We start from the raw sequence: 20,105 nt of genomic DNA, 5'->3' as shown, positions 1-20,105 counted from the left end.
TATTAATTCTTTTTGTTTTTTATTTTTTAGGTTAAAAATAGCGAGTTTAGAATGATTTATTATAGGTATTAATATAGCATAGGTGTGTTTTAGATTAGAAAGGTAGACATATTAATTAAAGAATATATATTAAATGTAATTTTTAATAACAATGTAATTTAAAATGTCTAATAAAATTGAATAAAATTAAAACTAAATTTGGAAAAATCATCCACATTCAATCTAAAATTCAGACAAAATTCAGACAAAATTCAGACAAAATTCGAAAAAAATCATCTAAAATTTGCCATAATTCAGACAAAATTCAAACTAAAATTGCTATAATTCAGGCAAAATTTATCTTGATCTGAAAATATTTTTTAAACAATTCGAATCAAAAATTACTAAACAATTCGGATACAATTCTGACATTCTGATCGGCATCGATCGGCCTGCCAATCGGAACTTTTTTTGGATTGATAATTCGGCCATCTTTATCACCAAATTCAGCCTAAAATCGGACATCTGATTTCTAGCCGATTTGGACTATTTCGACCAGTGTGTACATCATATTCACTTGAAGAAAAATTAATAGTAGTTAAGTATGTCCAAGAAAATAAAAGAAATGCTGCAGCAAAGCATTTTAATTTAGATGCACCTATGGTAGGAAGATGGATAAGACAAAGTTCTAAATGGGAAGAGGAAAATAAAAAGAAAAAACGTTCTGAAACTCCAGGAAGAAAAGCCTTTTATCCTAAAGCAAAAAAGATTTTATACAGTTGGATAATAGAATAGCGGAAAAAAGGGTTTACTGTTAATTATATCTCCATAAGATTACAAATGTGTAAAATTCTTAAAGAATCTTCAATTCAAGCATTATATCTAGCGGAAGAGTATGAATTCCAAGGGAATCTTTCTTGGATTAATTCTTTTATGAAACGATTTGGATTGTCATTAAGGAGAAGAACCAAAATTTTTCAAAAATTGCCTGAGGATTTAGAAGAAAAATTAGATGAATTTAGACGATATATTATAAGACTAAGAACACTATATAATTTTAATTTGAATAGTATTTTTAATATGGATGAAACTCCTGTATAGTTTGACATGGCAGGAAATATAACTGTTAATAATAAGGGTGATAAAACAGTGCATATTCGTACTACTGGAAATGATAAAAATCATTTTACTGTAGTTCTAACTTGTTCTGCAGGTAAGAAGTTTTATTTTTTTATTTTTTAATTATTTTATATATCAAATTAATAAGTTCATTGTATTTATTTATAGATGGAACAAAATATCCACCAATATGTATTTTTAAAGGTAAACAACTTCCAAGAGGTGAAGTTATTCTAAAAGGTGTTATTTGTTAGTTTCAAGATAAAGGTTGGATGACTTCAGACTTAATGAAGAATTACATTGATTTTTTATTTAAAATTTGGATGTCTGAAAATTTGTCAAAAGAACCTGCTATAATGTTGTATGATTCTTTTCGTGGTTACTTGGAAGAAAGTGTTAAAGCTAAATTTAAAGAACATAATTTTCAATTAGCTGTTATTCCTGGAGGATTAACTAGTGTATGTCAACCATTAGACGTATCAATAAACAAACCTTTTAAAGATAATTTATGAAAAGAATGGTACAAATGGATGTGTAAAAGTGGTTCAAGTAAAGCTCCGCATGAGTGCTTTGACGCAGCCACAGTCTGGCTCGGCTCAGCTCGAAAAAAATTTGGCCTGAGCCAGAATAAGCCGAACCATAAAAGGTTTCGGCCTCAAGCTAAAGTGAGCCGATGGAGCCAGTGATTTTTATGGCTCGAGCCAAGCCAGGCTCGAGCTTTATCTTCAAAAAAACGTTTCGCAACATTTTTTTCTAAAATAATATTGTGAAAAAAATGTTTTCGCAACGTTTTTTTATTAAAGAACTTAAAAAAACGTTGCAAAACGTTTTTTTCTAATATAATATTGTGAAAAAAACGTTTTCGCAATATTTTTTTACTAAAGAATTTAAAAAAACGTTGCGAAAACGTTTTTTTCTAAAATAATATAGTGAAAAACGTTTTCGCAAGCGTTTTTTATTAAAGAACTTAAAAACGTTGCGAAACATTTTTTTCTAATATAATATAGTGAAAAAAAGCGTTTTCGCAAGCGTTTTTTATTAAAGAACTTAAAAAACGCTTGTGAAACATTTTTTCTAATATAATATAGTGAAAAAAACGTTTTTGCAACGTTTTTTTATTAAAGAATTTAAAAAAACATTGCGAAACGTTTTTTTCTAAAATAATATAGTGAAAAAAACGTTTTCGCAACGTTTTTTACTAAAGAATTAAAAAAACGTTTTCGTAACATTTTTTACTAAAGAATTAAAAAAATGTTGCGAAACGTTTTTTTCCAATATAATATAGTGAAAAAAACGTTTTCGCAATGTTTTTTTATTAAAGAACTTAAAAAACGCGTAGAAACGTTTTTTCTAATATAATATAGTGAAAAAAACATTTTCGCAACATTTTTTTATTAAAGAATTTAGAAAAATGTTGCGAAACGTTTTTTTCTAATATTAGATAATGAAAAAAACGTTTTCGCAACATTTTTTTACTAAAGAATTTAAAAAAACGTTGCAAAACATTTTTTTCTAAAATAATATAGTGAAAAAGACATTTTCGCAACGTTTTTTACTAAAGAATTAAAAAACGTTCGAAATCGCTTTTTTTAATATAATATTATACAAAAAACGTTTTCGCAACGTTTTTTGTATGATAACTCAAGCCAGCTCGAGCTTTTTGAGCTGAGCCTATTACTGGCTTGAAGCTTTTTTAGTCAACTTATCACCGGCTCGAGCTCATTTCAAGCTAGCTCGCGAGCCACTAAGCCAATTTAATCGTGGCTCAGCTCGGCTCAGATTGAAAAGCTTGAGCCAGCTCGTGAGCCGGCTCAGCTCATGCAGAGCTTTAGGTTCAAGTGTAACTGAAGGGGTAACTTAAAAAAAGCAAGGATAAGTGAAGTATGTGGATGGGTCAAACGATCTTGGAATGCCATTTCAGATCAAATTATTTTTAATTCATTTAAAAAATGTTCTATTTCAAATTTATTGGATGGGTCAGAGGATAATATAGTCTATGAAGAAATTAATAGATTGATTGCTGAGTATGAAAAAGGAAATTTAGAAGAGTTAGGTGATGATGTTGAAATTGTCTGCAATTAAATAACCAAATAAAAAATTTTCTTACATTCATTTCGATATTGTCAATAAGTTTATTGTCATAGTTCGGCATAATCTCATCACATTTAATTCGAAAAATCCAAAGCTGTTCTTAATACAAAAGAAAATATTAAAAAAAATTCAAACTTAAATTAAACAAAAAACAACTATCTAATTTACCTTTCAGTCCATTTAAGTTCCAAGAAGTTGGGTCCGCTGGTGTCCTTAAAAATGAAGAAAAGAAATGTTAAAGCTTAGAACATTTCTTATTTACATTTCTTAATCTATACCCTTTCCCTTTTTAATTTACCATAATATTAATTAAGTCCGTTCATCAAAGTTGTCAGATATTCCCACAATAAGAAAAATAATTTTTTCAGACTAACTTAAAAGGGAATTGTAAAAAAGTGTCTTTAAAAAAGGCCGAAATAAATGTTTTTAACTTAAAAAAGGATGAAATAAATTAAAAATGTTTTGTGTTTATATAGTTATTTTATTATTATTTGTGAAAAATTTTATCAATTAACGCTGGTGTATAAAAGAGTTTTGCTATACCAAAATAATTTTTTAAAAAAAATAAAATTTTGATATATCGTATTACGTAATTTTGTACCGTAAAATTTATATTTAGGGGTGCTTAAATTTAGAGGTGTTAGATTTTAGTTTATACAGACATTGCAGCAAAAGTGACAGAGGTGCTTAAATTCGGTAGGTGCTTAAATTCAAGATTTTACGGTAGATAAATAAATTAATTATTGGAATTAAAATTAAAATTAAAGAAATATAAAAATATTATAAATCTTTGAATAATATAAAGAAAAAAGGATTCAAAAGATCTGAAAATGGATAATATTAATGAAATTTATGTAAAATATGTAAATAAATAAGTTATATATAAGAAAATTTAATTATTATAAATATTATTGATTAATATAGTATTTCCAATTATCAAACTATATTTCAATTATTATTATTAATATTATCAATAATTACTTTGTCTAAAGCTTCATTTTATGAAAAATTATATATTTAAAATATCTCTTCTTTATAAATTTTTGCATATCAAAGGCTGAATAATGCAAATTAGCAAAAGTTTTTAATTTTATTTTTACAAAATAAACCTATAGCTATAACTGAATAAACTGAAATCAATATTACTATAAAAATTATGAAAAATTTAATGCCAAATTAAGAAATAAACAAATTGTTGAATTTGCTAAAACTCAAATTAATCAATTTGCAAATATTATAGCAAAAGTAATTTTTGATATTATATATTCAAAGAATTATTAAGAATGTTTCTGTTAAAAAGCTGATTTAAAAAATTATATTAAATATATACAGTATTTATATATAAATAGTTTTACTACTTTGGCAATTGCATCATCACTTCTGGCATTTTCAGCAATAGTATCTGTCCTAACTCCTCAATTCTAATCCTAAAAACCTTCTTAGGCTCAAGTCCAGTAATAATCTTAGCCACAAGTCTGGCAAGTAAGTCAATCACAGATTCCATCCTTTCACATATTATATACAACAGTTAGGCCTTTCTATAGCGAATTTTAATATAACGAATTTCAAATCTTTGTACACCGAATTTTACTAATAAAATGCAGTATAACATTAAATAAAGAAAACTTGTAAATTCACAGATGTAAGTAACCTTTTTATAACAAATTTCTATATACAGTTCACCCTTGAATTTTTAGAATTTTTATATAGTGAATAACTTACTATAATGAAGAAAAAATTCAGGTACAGATTTTTTATATTGAATTTTTACTATACCAAATTTTAATCTCCAGCCCATGTGTCTCTAGAACTTCTTGTTGAATTTCGAATAAATTAATGATAAAGTTAGGAATGGTAATTATAGGAGGAAGTGCTGCTATATACCAGCGGTATTTGCAGTTTTAAACCAGCATTTACAACTATCAGGGGATTCCAAAAAACAGCTAAAACCAGAATAGTGGTTTGGTAATTAGGAAGTCCCGCTCGTATGCAACCAGTAGGATTATCACCACTGTACTGCAAAGTGCCAAAGTCCCACTATTATATTACAAAGTTACACTTTAAAGCATCTGACATTTGATAAGAAAATACTAACAGAGATCATTTTACTTACAAATTTGACAGATACTCCCGGTAAAGTAGGATCAGTTAATGCTACAAATCCTGCTAAAATTGGGTTCATACGCGTCCATAATCTTGCCTAATATTTTTTTTTTTAAAAAAAATAAAATTATTCTTAGAATGAAACTACAGAAAAAATAAATAGATAACTAGACATACTAACATTGATCGATTTCCATTATTTCTAATTCGATCAAGTTTTATACCAAAAACAAAATTGTATGTATCGCTCGCACATCCACATTTCACATTTTGTATTCCATGCATTAATATCCTGAGTGTTGGCCACTTCCACAATAATTCTTGCATAGGAAAAGCCCTACGCAAATATATTAATATATTAATGTTGGAAAGTGACTCAAAAATAAATATATACATACATCTAAATCACTCGGAGGAGGTCCAGGATGCGAAATGTTAGGTCTTGCAATAATTCTAGTACTCGGACAAACTGCAATGTCCTGTGCCCTTTTTTCTCTGGAGTTGATCAGATTAAAATGGTCTATAGGAAAAATGTGAATTGTTATTACAAGCCAAAGACAGAGTTTACGAAAGGATCCCTTACAGGATTGTTCAAGAACTTTTATTGATCTACACCTCACGCCATTATTTGGGATTCTAAAGATATCAGCCAACATATGATAGCTTCATGTTTTGTACTGGCCATTTCAACAATATACACATTCCCTTCTCCCAAGAAAATTTATATCCAACTTTTTCGTTTCATTTAAGAAAAATGTTGTAATTTTTCAATGAAATTCTCGATCCACTCTGTAGGGGCAAACTGTAATTATATGAGGCAACATTAGGTAGAACTTAAAGAAACCTGTGTGAGGTAAACTTACGAATCTTCTCTTGGGAATGATTTTAATAGCTTGGGATAATTGTGGAATATGTTGTCAATTTTGTTTCAAAATCTTCTACCTGCTGATTTCCAGGGAGAACTTGGAGGAATTGACAATTTGAAGAAGGGATTTTGTGAGAAAAGTGTAAGATAGATGATGAAAGAAGATCAATGTTTTCTCCTTATATTTAGCGCTGTGTTACTTTGATCTGGTGATGCAATCTTCTTAACCCATCACGTACGTGAAACTTGACCACCTGTATGCACGTTGTTAATCCTATTCATGGTGTATTGTAAAATATATGTGATCAACAACGTACATGCAGTTGTCAAGATTAATACATGTGACGGATCAAGATACATATTTTTGAGATTACGGACTTAACAGGGGCTTGCAATCTAAATCAATCTAAATTATTTTTTTCCCCAGGAGATTTATTAGTATCGTGGAAGACAGAGTTTACTAAGATTAATGTTCATTTATATTGTCAGTCACATGAAATGCGCAGCAAAATGATGTCACTAAAGTATAGGCCATGCCGCTTGGAAGATGCTCTAATTTTTACTACAATCTTACGAAGCTTTAAATTTAATAAATCAATTATTAATAATTCAAATTTTAATTGTATAGATAATTATTTTGCAATAATATTTATTACCTTATATATAGCATCTTTCAATTTGTCATTATTGTCTTCAATAGCTTCAAAAAAAATCTTCATTTTCATATGATATATGAGCCACATAAAGACAATCTATTAACTTTTTCACGGCTAATATCGAACGCGTTGATTTTCTGGATGAAAAATTATATTTTGTAATTTTAAAGTCTGCAAAATTTTTTCTAACATTACATCCATATTGGAAGCATTGTCCATCTAATTGCCAATATCTATATATATATATCATAAACAATTATTAGTTAATAACAAGATAAAAAAAATATAAATTATAAATAAACAATTAGAAAATTACCTTCGTTATTACTCCAAAATCTTGAAGGGTATTTAAAAATTTTTCTGCCAAGTTAACTCTGATATGGGATCCTGATAAAATACAAAAATCCAATATAGTACATTTTAATTCCCATTTTTTATTTATCCAGTGAACGTTTATCCCAAGAAAAGGGATTTGATTCTTACTAGTCCAAGTGTTTACTGTGAAAGATAAGCGATCAGATGCTTCCTTTATTTTATTTAGATTGATTTAATAAATATTATTGGTATATTAAATATGATTATATAAGGACCCTCAGACATCTCTTATATAGGTCATAACTGACTTTTTGCCAAAAAAACCCAATTTGCTCTTTTTTATTTTAAGTTTTTTGTGATTATCTCAGCATCCAGTGATCTGAATCATGCGTATTTTTTTTTATTTTGTAGAACTCGATAAGAGCTACAAAACAAAAAAATTCACATAAATTGGACCACTGGATGCCAAAATGAACCTGATTTTTTTTTTGAAATTTAGGGTCAATTTGCAAAAAGTTAACCTCTCACTCCTTCATATGCAAAGTCATATCTGCAATTTATAATAATTTTATCCACAAAATGCGCAGACATGTTTGGGACATCTGTACTTTTGAAAAAAGCCGCTGTGAACGTTCTGTCAATATCTCAACTAATCTCAAGACTTATCTAAAGCCTTCAAATTTGCTTAAGTTTTCGTACTCGCTTGTCTCTACTTTATTACCTCTAACCCACACTGTGCAGTTACGTAATGCTAACATAAATTGGATTAAGAACTTGATCATTCAAGGATTAAATTAGTTTAATCATTATTTGGATTTTCTGAGTCGTTTAATGGTACTATCAGATAACTGCTTTTTTAACAGTATTGGATATCGATTTTAATAATGGATGCACTTTTCATTGTTTAATTAATATAGTTGCATTTACTGTACTTGAAATATAACATGACCACATGGGAAATGATCTAGAAAGTGTTAGTGTACTAGTAATTATCTTTAGTTTAGATTTTTATTTTACTTTTATCACTTTTTAGGAGACTATATAACTTTATTTTTAGTTAATTTATTTTTAATTGTTTCTTTTATTGTAATTTGTTTAATTGTAAATATTTCTAATAAATTTAATAAAGATAAAGACACTATGTATGTTTGAAGAAAAGTCAATCTCTGAGTTGTATATATAATGTTTGGAGTTCTATTATATATTAAATCGTTAACCTGCAGTTCTTGTTTAAATGTATACTTTGCAGTATTAAAGTTATTATTTGCATCTCGTTAAAGAGTATCAGTAGAAGGAATATGTATACCCAATTGAATAAATGTTAACATGTCTCAAAATTCTTTATTTTCAGTCACATTAAATAACTGATCATTATTTACTATCCAACGAATTACTTTTTTTCAAAATCCTTTTTGGTTAACTAAAAAAAGATACATATGTTAATTGGTTAATAATAATAATAATATTATTATTATTATTAAATTTACATTTTCTTTTTGGTCAGAAATTACAAACTTATTCATTTTACTGATATTTCTCTCTTGATTTTGAGATTCAGCAAGAATTTTTCAGTGTTTATTACTTATATGACACCAAAGTGTAAAAGTTGATTCGTCTAAATAATTTTTAGGACAATGATTGTAATAGTATCTTGAAGTTTTATAAGTGAAATATTGATAAATAAGGGATCTTTTACTGGTTGAGAAAGAATTAGTTTTCTCTTCAAGATTAATAGTAGGAGTGAGAACAGGATAAAGTGAAAAAGGATTATCCATTATTTCAGAATTCAAATAGTATATAAAATATTTTTTGTTGGATAATGAAAATATAAAATAAATGAATTAAATTGGATTACCAAATGTTAAATTATCAAAATTTCTTTTTTTTTTTTTAACATCTGAATAATAACTATTTATAAATAATTACAACTTGGTAAGTTATCAAATTAGTTTAACATCTAATAATAGATAATTAACTACTTTTGCTACTTTTGCAGTGGAATTTTCAAACAGCCATTTTTATAAAAAAAAGTAAAATTTTTATAAATATAGGTATTTATATTAGTTAATTTAATTACAATGATATAAAAATTAAAAAATCAATTGGTTATAAATTATTATTTAAAGTTATAAAATACATTTACAGTTCACTTAAAAATAAATAAAGAAACGTTAAAGCCATTTTTTTAATTTTGAATAACACCTTTCAATTAGCAATTACCCAAGGTCTTTAAGGATATTTTTTACAAAAATAAAGAATAAAAAGATGGTATATAATCATTTCTTTAAATTAATTCTGAATAGTACTTCCAATTACTAATAATTATTTAAGGTCTTCAAGGATATTTTCTACAAAAATAAAGAATAAAGAAACGTTAAAAACATTTTTTTAAATAAATTTCAAATAGCACTTTTTAATTACAACTTACCCAAGATCTTTAAAGCTATTTCTTACAAAAATAAAGAATAAAGAGATGTTAAAAATATTTCTTTAAATAAATTCCAAATAGCACCTTCTAATTACAACTTACCCAAGGTTTTTAAGACCGTTTTTTACAAAAATAAAGAATAAAGAAATGTTAAAAATATTTCTTTAAATAAGTTCTAAATAGCATCTTTTAATTACAACTTATTTAAGATCTAGGCCATTTTCTACAAAATAAAGATAAAGAAACATTAAAAATGTTTCTCAAGGTAATCATTCTAAGTAACACCCTTAAATTACAACTTATCTAAGGTCTTCAAGACCATTTCCTATAAAAATAGAGAATAAAGAAACATTTTTAATATTTCTTTAAATAAATGCCAAATTCTCTTCTTGAAACTTTTTATGTATGATTTTTAATAAAATAAAAATAAAAATTTTTAGATTTTTTTTAATCAACTTTTAATTATGTCATGTAAAATTAAACTAATTAGAATTTTGACTATTTTTTCAATATTAAAATTTACACTTTAAATACTATTTTATAAATACAAAAAAGTAAATAAAAAGCTTAATTTAACAAGTACTTTTCAATAAATCGAGATAAGATTAGTTTTTTTTTATGATTTAGTTTAAAAAATCTTATTTTATTTAAAGTAAACCAACTTTTTTTTTGAAATGATAAATAAATAAATTAGCTCAAACCTAATTTAGTTTGAGCCAAAATTTTTATAATTCAGCTTGATTTATTTGATTTAAGCTAAGTATTATCATAGTTTAGCTTGTATCAAACTAAACCATAAAAATTTGTGGCTTAACTCAGATTGGCTTTGTATAATTTTTTGAATTGAACCCGAGCCATATCCTGATTCAGCTCAAGCTGGCTTATGCGGAGCTTTAGTTAGAAATATTCATTTATAAAAAATAAAAAAAATTTAAAGTTTTAAGATATTGCAAAACTTACCATTTTAAAGTTTTAAAAAACTGTGAAGTACTGAAACCTATAAAAATGAAGAATAAAGAATATTAAAAATATTTTTTAAATAGTTTCATATACTATCAAATCTTGTCATTTCAATTTATATGATAAGCAAGTTTAAATAACTTTAAAGAAAAAATAACTGTTAAAGTAAAGTAATAAAATTGAATAAGTTCACAGAAAAAAGTAGTAAAAATTGAATAATTTCAAAAAAAAAATAAATTTGAATAATTTCAAAGGAAAAAAAAGTAAAATTTAAAACTTAAAAAAAAGTTTAAATTTAAGGGTAGAGTATATGTCGATCATTTTTTATATGTAGCGGGTGGCAAATTATTTTACTATAGGTTTGCCGATCATTTGTTTACATTTTAAATATACAACTGATACTAACAACCAATAAAATTCAAGATTGCCTAGTCACAAAAACATATATGCCTAGTCGCAACTTCATTAGGTGTTTTTTAAAGATTTTTTTTATAAAAGAAGTTTTTTTAATTAAAAAAATAAAAGTTCAAAATTGTGGCTTTCTAACGATATAAATTTTATCCATTTATGTTAAGTATTACAAAAGTTTATATTGTACAGAAAATAGTGCTACTATGTAATAAGGAATTTGACAAGTCGATCTATATGAAGTATCACGTGATACACTCTACCCTTAAAAAGATTTAATAAAAGCTAAAAAAAAAAATAAGCTACTAAAAATGTAACAGTTTAACTTTTGATTATTCTTATAAATTACTACTTAACAAATCTGCAGAAATCTGTAAAATTGCAAAATTTTGCAGATTTTTATGAAAAAATATTCAATTATCTGTGAAATTGCAAAATTTGCAGAACTTCATAAAAATGCATAAAAAAATGCAAAAAAAATGCAAAGAATTGCAAATTTTGTAATTCTTTATAGATCTGCATCCTAAAAATTCCCTAATATATAAAAATACATAAAAAATGTCAAAATTGATAGTTTTAGTATTTTTATATATAAAAATACATATAACTTATATAAAAAAGTATATGATTCATAAATCATAATTAGCTAATAATATTTATATATAGTATAAATAATTACGTATTTATGTATTTTTTAAAAAATCTGGTAATTAGTTACCAGAATTACGAATTACGTATTTATATGAAAATAGGGAATTACTAGTTATGTATAATTTAAAATGCAAACTATGTATATAACACATATTTTATTAGTTATTTTATTAAATCATGATTTATGTGCTTATGCAGGAAGAATTTTATATATATTTATTATAATATAGGACTAATTATTGATGAGATTATACTTATAATTAATAAAGTGATTATAAAAGAAGTATTTTATATATAAAAAATTGGAACTAAAAAATGTGTGCTTTAAGAAGAGAAGTGTTTATATAGGAAATATTTATAAATAAAGGGGTTGACTGTAGTTAATTTTATACTAAGAGATTATTTTTATATATTTTTTGTTATATATAAAATTTTATAAAAACCTATTTTTTTTAACTAAATATTTAATATTATTTCACATAATTATTTATAATTAACTTATTAACAGAATAACAATATAATAGTTTATTTTAAAATTTTACAAAAGATTAAAAAAATTACAAATATTTCAAATATTCTAAAAATTTACATTTTAGTATTACTATTATTTTAAAGAAATGCTATAAATATTATAACTGTAAAAATATTACTGAATCTATTGCAATTTTTACAAAATATAATTAAATAAAATACAGTTAATTTTTTTTATAGTTATTTTTATTATAATTATATTATCTATATAATCATTTAGTTGAATGTCTCAAATTTTATATATAAAGTCTATAATTTATATTTACAAATTACTTAAAAATTATATATATATGTAATTATATATACAGTCAACTCTTTATAAATGCACCCTCTATAAATGCACATCCTCTATAAATGCACCTTTTATTTAGTTTCAACTTGGATTTTAATGCTAAATGCATGATTTTTATATATATGTATTCTGTAAATGCATCCTTTATAAAAAAATTTTATATAGTTTACTTATAAGATTTTGTATTACCTTAATTTTAGATTAATATCATATAGATTTATATGTATTCTATAAATACTTATCCTTTTTAAATGCACTCTTATACCTGATCCCAAGGGGGATGTATTTATAGAGAGTTGACTATAATTATAAAGAGATATTTATTAAAATATAATTATTTTAAAATTTAATAATCAGATTTTAATATTCTTTAATTTATTGAATTTACCTTATTAAATGAAAGTAATTTCATAACAATTGGATTGAGCAATCCAATTTTAAAGATCAAATTAACATTTTATATATGTAAAATTTGTGTAATATTAAATATTTTAACTTTATTTTATTATTACAGATTCTAGTAATCAGATTTTAATGATCTTAAATTTATTGAAATAATCTCATTAAGAGGAATCAAATAACAATAATTTTATAGCAATTAGATTAATATTTACTAAGTAATTTAATTTTAAAGATCAAATCAGTATTTTATATATGTAAAATTTATTTATTAAGTAAAATTTTGTAAAATATATATAAATTATTATAAAGAAAACTTACAAATTGATATAATTTAATATTCAAGCAATATTAATAATATATTTTTCTTTCAGATGTTAATTAATTTGAATTATTAATAATATTTAAAATATTTTTTCATTTTATAATAAATAAATTATTGAATTTTAGAACTTTTTTTTTCATTAATATATAATATATATATTTTTTTAATTTATTAAAGTTAAATAAATATTTCTTATTTTTTTTTTATTAAAAATTCAATCATTATATTTTTTAAAAAAATGTAATTTAAAAATTGTTATTTTCAGTTATTTGCTTTAATGAATATTTAATATAATAAAATTAATAAAATATTGAATTTTATTTTTAACAAAAAACTTTTTTTTTTCTATAATTATTTTATTAATATATATATATATATATTTGATTTAAAAGTCAGATATTTTTTATTTTTTTCTATTAAAAATTCAATTATTTTACTTTTTTTAGAAAATAAATAATTTAAAAATTGTTAAATATTTTTCAGTTATTTGCTTTTAATAAATTAATATATTAAAAATAAATTTATTTTTCACTCTAATTAAGATTTAATATTTCTCATTTCCAAGTTATAAATTATCAAATATGTTAAAAATAGTATTTATAACTTTTCTTAAGATATTAAGTAAATGGCAATTTCTATTTGAATACGAGATATTTGAACCAGGACCCCGGATATCTAATATAAAGGTCATAATGGACTTTTGGCCAAAAACACCCTTTTTGCTGAAACTCAAAAAATCGTTTTTTGTAAATATCTCAGCATCCAGTAATTCAATTTTAATGAACTTTTTTTTATTTTGTAGCCCTCATTTAGCTCTACAATTTAAAAGAAAGTTCATCAAAATTGGACCACTGGATGCCGAGATATTTACAAAAAACGATTTTTTGGCCTAAAAATAAAAAGGGCCAATCTGCCGAAAGTGTGACTTATGACCTGTTTTGGAGATATCCGGGGTCCTTTTGAACCCAGGTCATGTGATTATTGCCATTTTGACTAAAAGTATAAACTTTAAAATTAATAGATAAATGGATTTTTTCCTGCTTTCACAAGTTTACTTAAGAACGTAAAGGCTTTTGAATGTCAGTTTTGACTTTACCTTTATGAATAATTGATTTTGCCAATCGCTTTTAAAAAAATTTAGAAAATGATCAGCAAAAACAGTTTTTCATATATAAGTCAAAAATGGCATTTAAAACCCCTTTTGATGTCTTAAGTAAACTTGCAAAGCATTCAAAAATACTTAAATACATATATTACATAGAAAAGTAAAAGGGTGTGACAAGTGTGTGACATTGATGTCATTATATTTCACATGACCTGTGTTTAAACACCTCATGTAAACTTTAAAATTTTCTAAGTAAATTTATAGAGTAGGTAAAATTATAAATTATAATTTCAAATAATGGTTATAGTTAGCCAAAAAATAATTAGCTGCAATGTTATTTAAATCTGATTCAGGTATAAATCATGTAAAATTTCAGGGGATTTCTGTAATTAAACTGGTTCAAATAATTAGCAATCAGGAATTCAGCTCTTTTTTTTTTAGCTAACTACACCATTATTAATTTCAAAAATTATTTTTTTAAAAATAATTAGCAAAATAATCTACATGCAGAAAGATAAAAATCATTTAGGTAAGAAATAAATTTTTTTATAAATTAATATAAATAATTTTTATGTAAAAAAAATAAAAGAAAATAATAGTCTTTTTATAATATATTTTTTTATTGAAAAGTAACTTGTCAAATTTCATTAAATAATATTTGGATTATCTTGTAAAATATAATGATATATTACATAAAAAAGATGAAAATATGGGTGGAATATATATTATTTGATATAATGTAATTTGTGAATTATTGAAAAAAGAACATTTTGAAGATATTATTACATCTGTTTCTACTTTTCAAATGGTATTACAATATTAATCAATTTATATAATAATACATTTAAGATAGTTTTATGATATTAAACAAATATTACATTCTGATGGATATAAAACTGATGTTAATTAGGCTAGAACTTGCTTTATTTAGAACTAACAGGAGATATATAGCAGCAGATTCATTAAATGGGACAATTTTCTATTGGAATATCCAGATTATATTACACCTATATATGATATATTTTGGAGTTTACAAAGTGGACATCATATTGATATTTTAATCTGAAACTATTAATATAAATTTTAAAAGTTATATAAGATTCTGAATAATTTATATATAGGTCACATATAGTTTGCTTTGATTATATAAAATTTTCAAAAGAAAAGATCTTTGCACTGTAATCACGTATTAAGCACAATGTTGTTATTATGAAACATGAGTGGCACGAGAGGTATTTCTTAAAATTTTAGAGTTTTCGGAAAGGGGTGATCTCAAATTTTCTATCAATCCTTTAATCGATCATTCCGTAATTGAATACGAATTTATATAAAATGCAACTAAGTACACATCATATTTTCGTTTAGGGGATTTATTTCGAGCATATAATATTTCAGCAATCCAAGTGTACAAATTACTTATCTAGTATGGTGTATGGAACTTTCATTCTCATTCTTTTTTTTTGTAATCATTAAGGCGAGACTTTTTTTGACAAAACATCTCCTATACGAATTATGTATTATCAATACAAAGGGGGCATTTAGTTAACTAATTTTATTAATTGTAATAAACAGAAGATGCATGAATAATTGAAATAAGTATTCATGGAACTTTGTATCACAAAAATAATTCTTGTGTGATCTGGTAACTGAAAATAAGAAATTATTATTATTATTATCGAGCTATAATTATTTTTTCATTGGTGTAATTTCTGTTTTTAAAACTCGTTTATGTTTTCTTTTAGGCACAGGGGCTAAAATTAGTATAAAATTAAATATAAACAAATTTTAAAATATTGATCAATTAAGGAGGTTAATCAGTAAATTTCAAAAAAAAAAAAAAATTGTCACCTTTTTCATTTTCTCGGACATAAAATTTTCTTAATAACATAATAGATTCATCTCTATAATATCCTCCTTCACATGGATAGGCAGGATGTAATGTCAATTGTGGACTAAATTATATGATTATTTTTTTGAAAACAAGAATATTTTATATTAGAATCATCAAAAATCAAAAAAAAAATAATAATCTTTTAATGAAATGTTTAAATAAGAAAAGTACTCTTGATGAATATCAAAAACAGATCCTGTCCCTCCAAATCTTTCGTTTGCACATCCATAATAAACATGCTTGATTCCTTATAAAATGAAAAAAAAAAATTTTGTCAATTTCTTTGAATTCCTATAAAAGGAATATTTAAAACAAGGAATCACTTACTTAATTGTCTTAATGCATATGAGCACATAACACAAGGTTCAACTGTAACATATAATATACATCTTTGAAATACTTCACTCGTATATTCACCAGATGAAAGAATTTGATCTATTGCTTCAAATTCAGCGTGTCTCGTCCCCTGACATTTAACAAGGAGAATAATTCTTATCCTTGTATTACTAATAAATAATTTGTTACAAAAATAAAATTACATTAAAAGTCTCATTAGTTCTATTACGGCCACTCCCGATTATTTTATCATCAAGTACAAACAAGCATCCCACAGGTATTTCTTGATTGTCATATGCTTCCTGTGCCTAAATGTTAGTTTCCAAATTTTAACGTATTTAATTTTTTAAAAAATATCATACGTTAGATAAACTAATATTATTACATGATTTAAAGCTTCTCGCATATATTTATGATGAATTGTTTCCATAGAAGAATTCCGAAATTTGAGAGATAGAGAAAAAACGGATTATAAATTATGATGCATAAAGTAGATCTTGACCTAATTTTATAAATACTATTGAAAATAACATGGATAATGAGCGAATGACGAGCATTATTAATGACCAGTTATTACTCCTACAAATATTATTGACAATAATTTACTTTGTTTGTACATTATTGTGTACATAATGTTATTAATTAATTTCAAAAAGAGTTTAGATGCATCTATTAAAAATGGTCGGTGCTTTATCTTCCCATAATTATATTAAATTTATATTAATTTTTTGATCATTTTGATTAAAATGATTAAAATGATCATAGATAATCGTTATGATTACGTCCTGATAATCATAATTGAATCATTTTATTCGCAATACCCTTCAATCAAATCAATCAAGATTAGATACACATGCTCAATAATATTCCCGCGCTTCTTTATATACCATAAAAATGTAATGTGGCAAAAGATGATGATCATGACATAAATACTATTGAATCATGTGACATTGAATATATTATAATTAAAACATAAATTAGTATTTTGCCATCAAAGACTACTTTTACTTTTTTCGAATTTTCATTTTCATCAATCATTACATATTATATAAATAAAAAATGATAAGATTACCGCAGAATTTAATTCTTAATAATAAGTTTATACCAAAAACTTCTTCATACTATCATTATAAACGGAAATATCATGCTTCCAAAGCAGTATTAGAGGTAAAGTTATCAAAATGATATGAATATTTATTATCTTTGGAAATAAAAAATTAATTCATGATATTATTTTATATTGAATAGACATTAGTTGAGCAGCAAAAAACGGAAACTCCAATTTTTAAAAACAATGTCAAATTCAGAGTATGTGTTCTTAATATTCTCTTAAAGGCTTGCTCGTAAATAACTTTGTATTGAATTCAAATTAATCTTTTTTTTTTTCAAAGTCCCTTATATTAGAAGTTTTAAATACGACTCCTAGTCAAAGGGAGGCAATGTCATATATTAAACGATTCACATTACCTCATAGAAAACCCCCTGTTCCATCTACTTCTACTTCCGTAGAAATTAAGAAATCAGCTATTCCCGAAAATGATTTAAAGGAAGTTCAACTAGAAAAACCACAACATTTACCAAAAGAAAAAGAATTTGTTGATTCTTTATTTGAAACTAAATGTGAACATATTGCTTTGATTAAAGTTCAAGGTCCTTTTACCTCTTTAGATTTAAAATCTATCAGTAATACATTGGTTCGCTTACAAAATTTAGGATTGATGCCGATTGTTGTTTTGGATAATGATGAATGGAGTGAATTGTTGAAGCTCGGTCATTCCCGATTCAGTGAATTAACAACATGGATGAGGGAAGACAGTGCTAATGTTTGTGAAGCATTAGAGAATGCAGGTGGAAGGGCCACTCCTGTATATAGCGGTATTTTCAATCTTGCTCATAATGAATCTGAGAAAATTGATAATATCAAACAGATTTCATCATCAATCGATGTATCATTATCATGGTTAAATTCTTCCTTAAAACTGGGTCACATTCCTATCATCCTTCCCGTAGCTCTAGATGAATTTTCTACGCAAAGAACGATTCATCCAAATTCAGGGATGATAGCTCTTTCAAGATCTTTATCAAACGCATGTTTAGATTTGAAAACTTCATACCTTGAGCCCATGAAAATCATTGTTATCAATTCGGAAGGCGGTGTTCCATCTGAAGAAAGGAAAGGATCTCATGTTTTTATAAATATCCAACAAGAATATGAGGATATTAAGAGAAGTTATAAGGAGAATCCACAATGGAAATTCACCCACCCAACGGGTCTTGAAAATTTTGAAATGATAAAAACTTGTTTGGAAGGCTTGCCTTCTACTACATCAGCAATTATGGCTCCAGCATATTCCCCTAGAGGACTAATAAATAATCTAATCACCGATAAACCATTATTTTCATCATCTTTACCACTTATGGCACCTACAACGCCATCAACAGCTACAACAGTAATCCGATATGGTATGCCGGTCACTTATCATAATTCACTTTCAACCATCGACATACCTTCTTTAAATTCTCTTATTGAGGCTTCATTCGGGAAAAAGTTGGATACTAAAGGTTTTATTGATAGAATGAAGAAGAGGTTAGATTTAGTAATAGTAACAGGGGATTACCAAGGTGCTGCAATAGTATCTATGGAAGGTGATGTACCTTACTTAGATAAATTTGCCGTATCGCCTAACAATCAAGGAATAGGTATTGCGGACATATTATGGAAACAATTGCAAATAAGATATCCGAATTTGATGTGGCGATCACGGTGCAATAATGGCGTAAACAAATGGTACGTAATATATAAATTTTTTGTGATGTATAAATTTTGATGTATAAATTTTGGTTTAAAAACTTCCGAATTTTTAATTAATCATTATAATTATTCGTTTTTTCATAGGTATTTTGAAAGATCCGATGGTAATCATAGAATTCCCGGAACTCAATGGATGATGTTTTGGTATGGAAATGATGGTATTAATAAGTTAAAAGACTATGTCGAAACTGCCAAAAATATTCCACCCTCATTTTAAGAATCCCCCATATGCATAACTTTTTAAAAATTTCACAAGATATAATTTCTTGTTATGTAAATATAATTTAAAAAACTATTTAACTGTTAAAATCTTTTAAATTACAATTCTTAATTAACATAAAAAATCAAACAATATCGCATAGTTTTTTTTTTCTTTTTTTTTAATAATAATAACAATCAATGCCTTTTATATAAGAATATAGTAAGAGCATTGCTAAAATTCTTTGTAACAACAAATTTAAGGTTAGATAATAAAAATTATTTAATTTATTAATTAATATTTTTGTTATTTAAACGCTCATTATCACCTTTTTTCTTTCTTTTTTTTTTTTTGTTCAAAATTTTAATATAAAATTGCCATTATGAAAGGCTGAATGAGAATGAATTAGTATTGAATTCAATATTAGAGGGGAGTTATTTTACTGATTTTGTGAAATATAGGGTACCGATCTCGAGTTTACCAAGGTCTACTTAAAATATTCTATGAATGAGTAAGATAGTAAATTTATATATTAATGGATTTTTCTCATCCAAGATCAACTAGTTTAACCAGTCTCATCCAGGTTTTTCACATGTTATTTATAGTATTTTTAAGACAAATTTCAAACGAACCGAATGGG

General features: G+C 25.0%; 4 protein-coding genes across 4 annotated transcripts; 1 reads left to right on the top strand and 3 right to left on the bottom strand.

Annotated features, from left to right (window-relative positions):
- Window positions 1-5,034: 5,034 nt before the first annotated feature.
- OCT59_023186 (uncharacterized protein) lies at window positions 5,035-5,619 on the bottom strand (the record flags this gene model as incomplete). Its single annotated transcript, XM_066150593.1, has 3 exons — window positions 5,035-5,226; window positions 5,303-5,389; window positions 5,470-5,619. 3 exons carry the CDS (start codon window positions 5,617-5,619, stop codon window positions 5,035-5,037), a joined length of 429 nt encoding a protein of 142 aa, XP_066006607.1.
- A 3,077-nt stretch (window positions 5,620-8,696) lies between these two features.
- Window positions 8,697-8,903, bottom strand: OCT59_023185 (uncharacterized protein; the record flags this gene model as incomplete). The annotated part of the gene is made up of 1 exon (XM_066150592.1): window positions 8,697-8,903. The coding sequence occupies one exon, from the start codon at window positions 8,901-8,903 to the stop codon at window positions 8,697-8,699; it is 207 nt and encodes a 68-aa protein (XP_066006606.1).
- Window positions 8,904-15,580: 6,677 nt separating this feature from the next.
- On the bottom strand, window positions 15,581-16,909 carry OCT59_023184 (uncharacterized protein). Its single transcript, XM_025314148.2, has 6 exons — window positions 16,840-16,909; window positions 16,658-16,762; window positions 16,446-16,584; window positions 16,290-16,365; window positions 16,076-16,179; window positions 15,581-15,978 (listed from the first exon to the last, which is right to left on the bottom strand). The coding sequence occupies exons 1-6, from the start codon at window positions 16,882-16,884 to the stop codon at window positions 15,914-15,916; spliced, it is 534 nt and encodes a 177-aa protein (XP_025185737.1). The 5' UTR covers window positions 16,885-16,909; the 3' UTR covers window positions 15,581-15,913.
- Window positions 16,910-17,469: 560 nt separating this feature from the next.
- OCT59_023183 (uncharacterized protein) lies at window positions 17,470-19,773 on the top strand. The gene is made up of 4 exons (XM_025324510.2): window positions 17,470-17,621; window positions 17,703-17,762; window positions 17,846-19,242; window positions 19,351-19,773. The coding sequence occupies exons 1-4, from the start codon at window positions 17,514-17,516 to the stop codon at window positions 19,481-19,483; spliced, it is 1,698 nt and encodes a 565-aa protein (XP_025185736.1). The 5' UTR covers window positions 17,470-17,513; the 3' UTR covers window positions 19,484-19,773.
- Window positions 19,774-20,105: the final 332 nt, after the last annotated feature.

This window comes from Rhizophagus irregularis, chromosome 32 (genome assembly GCF_026210795.1).
Source record: "Rhizophagus irregularis chromosome 32, complete sequence".
Classification (NCBI taxonomy): domain Eukaryota; kingdom Fungi; phylum Glomeromycota; class Glomeromycetes; order Glomerales; family Glomeraceae; genus Rhizophagus; species Rhizophagus irregularis.
The sequence above is the reverse complement of the archived record's forward strand: the minus strand, read 5'-3'. Positions and strand labels throughout refer to the sequence as shown.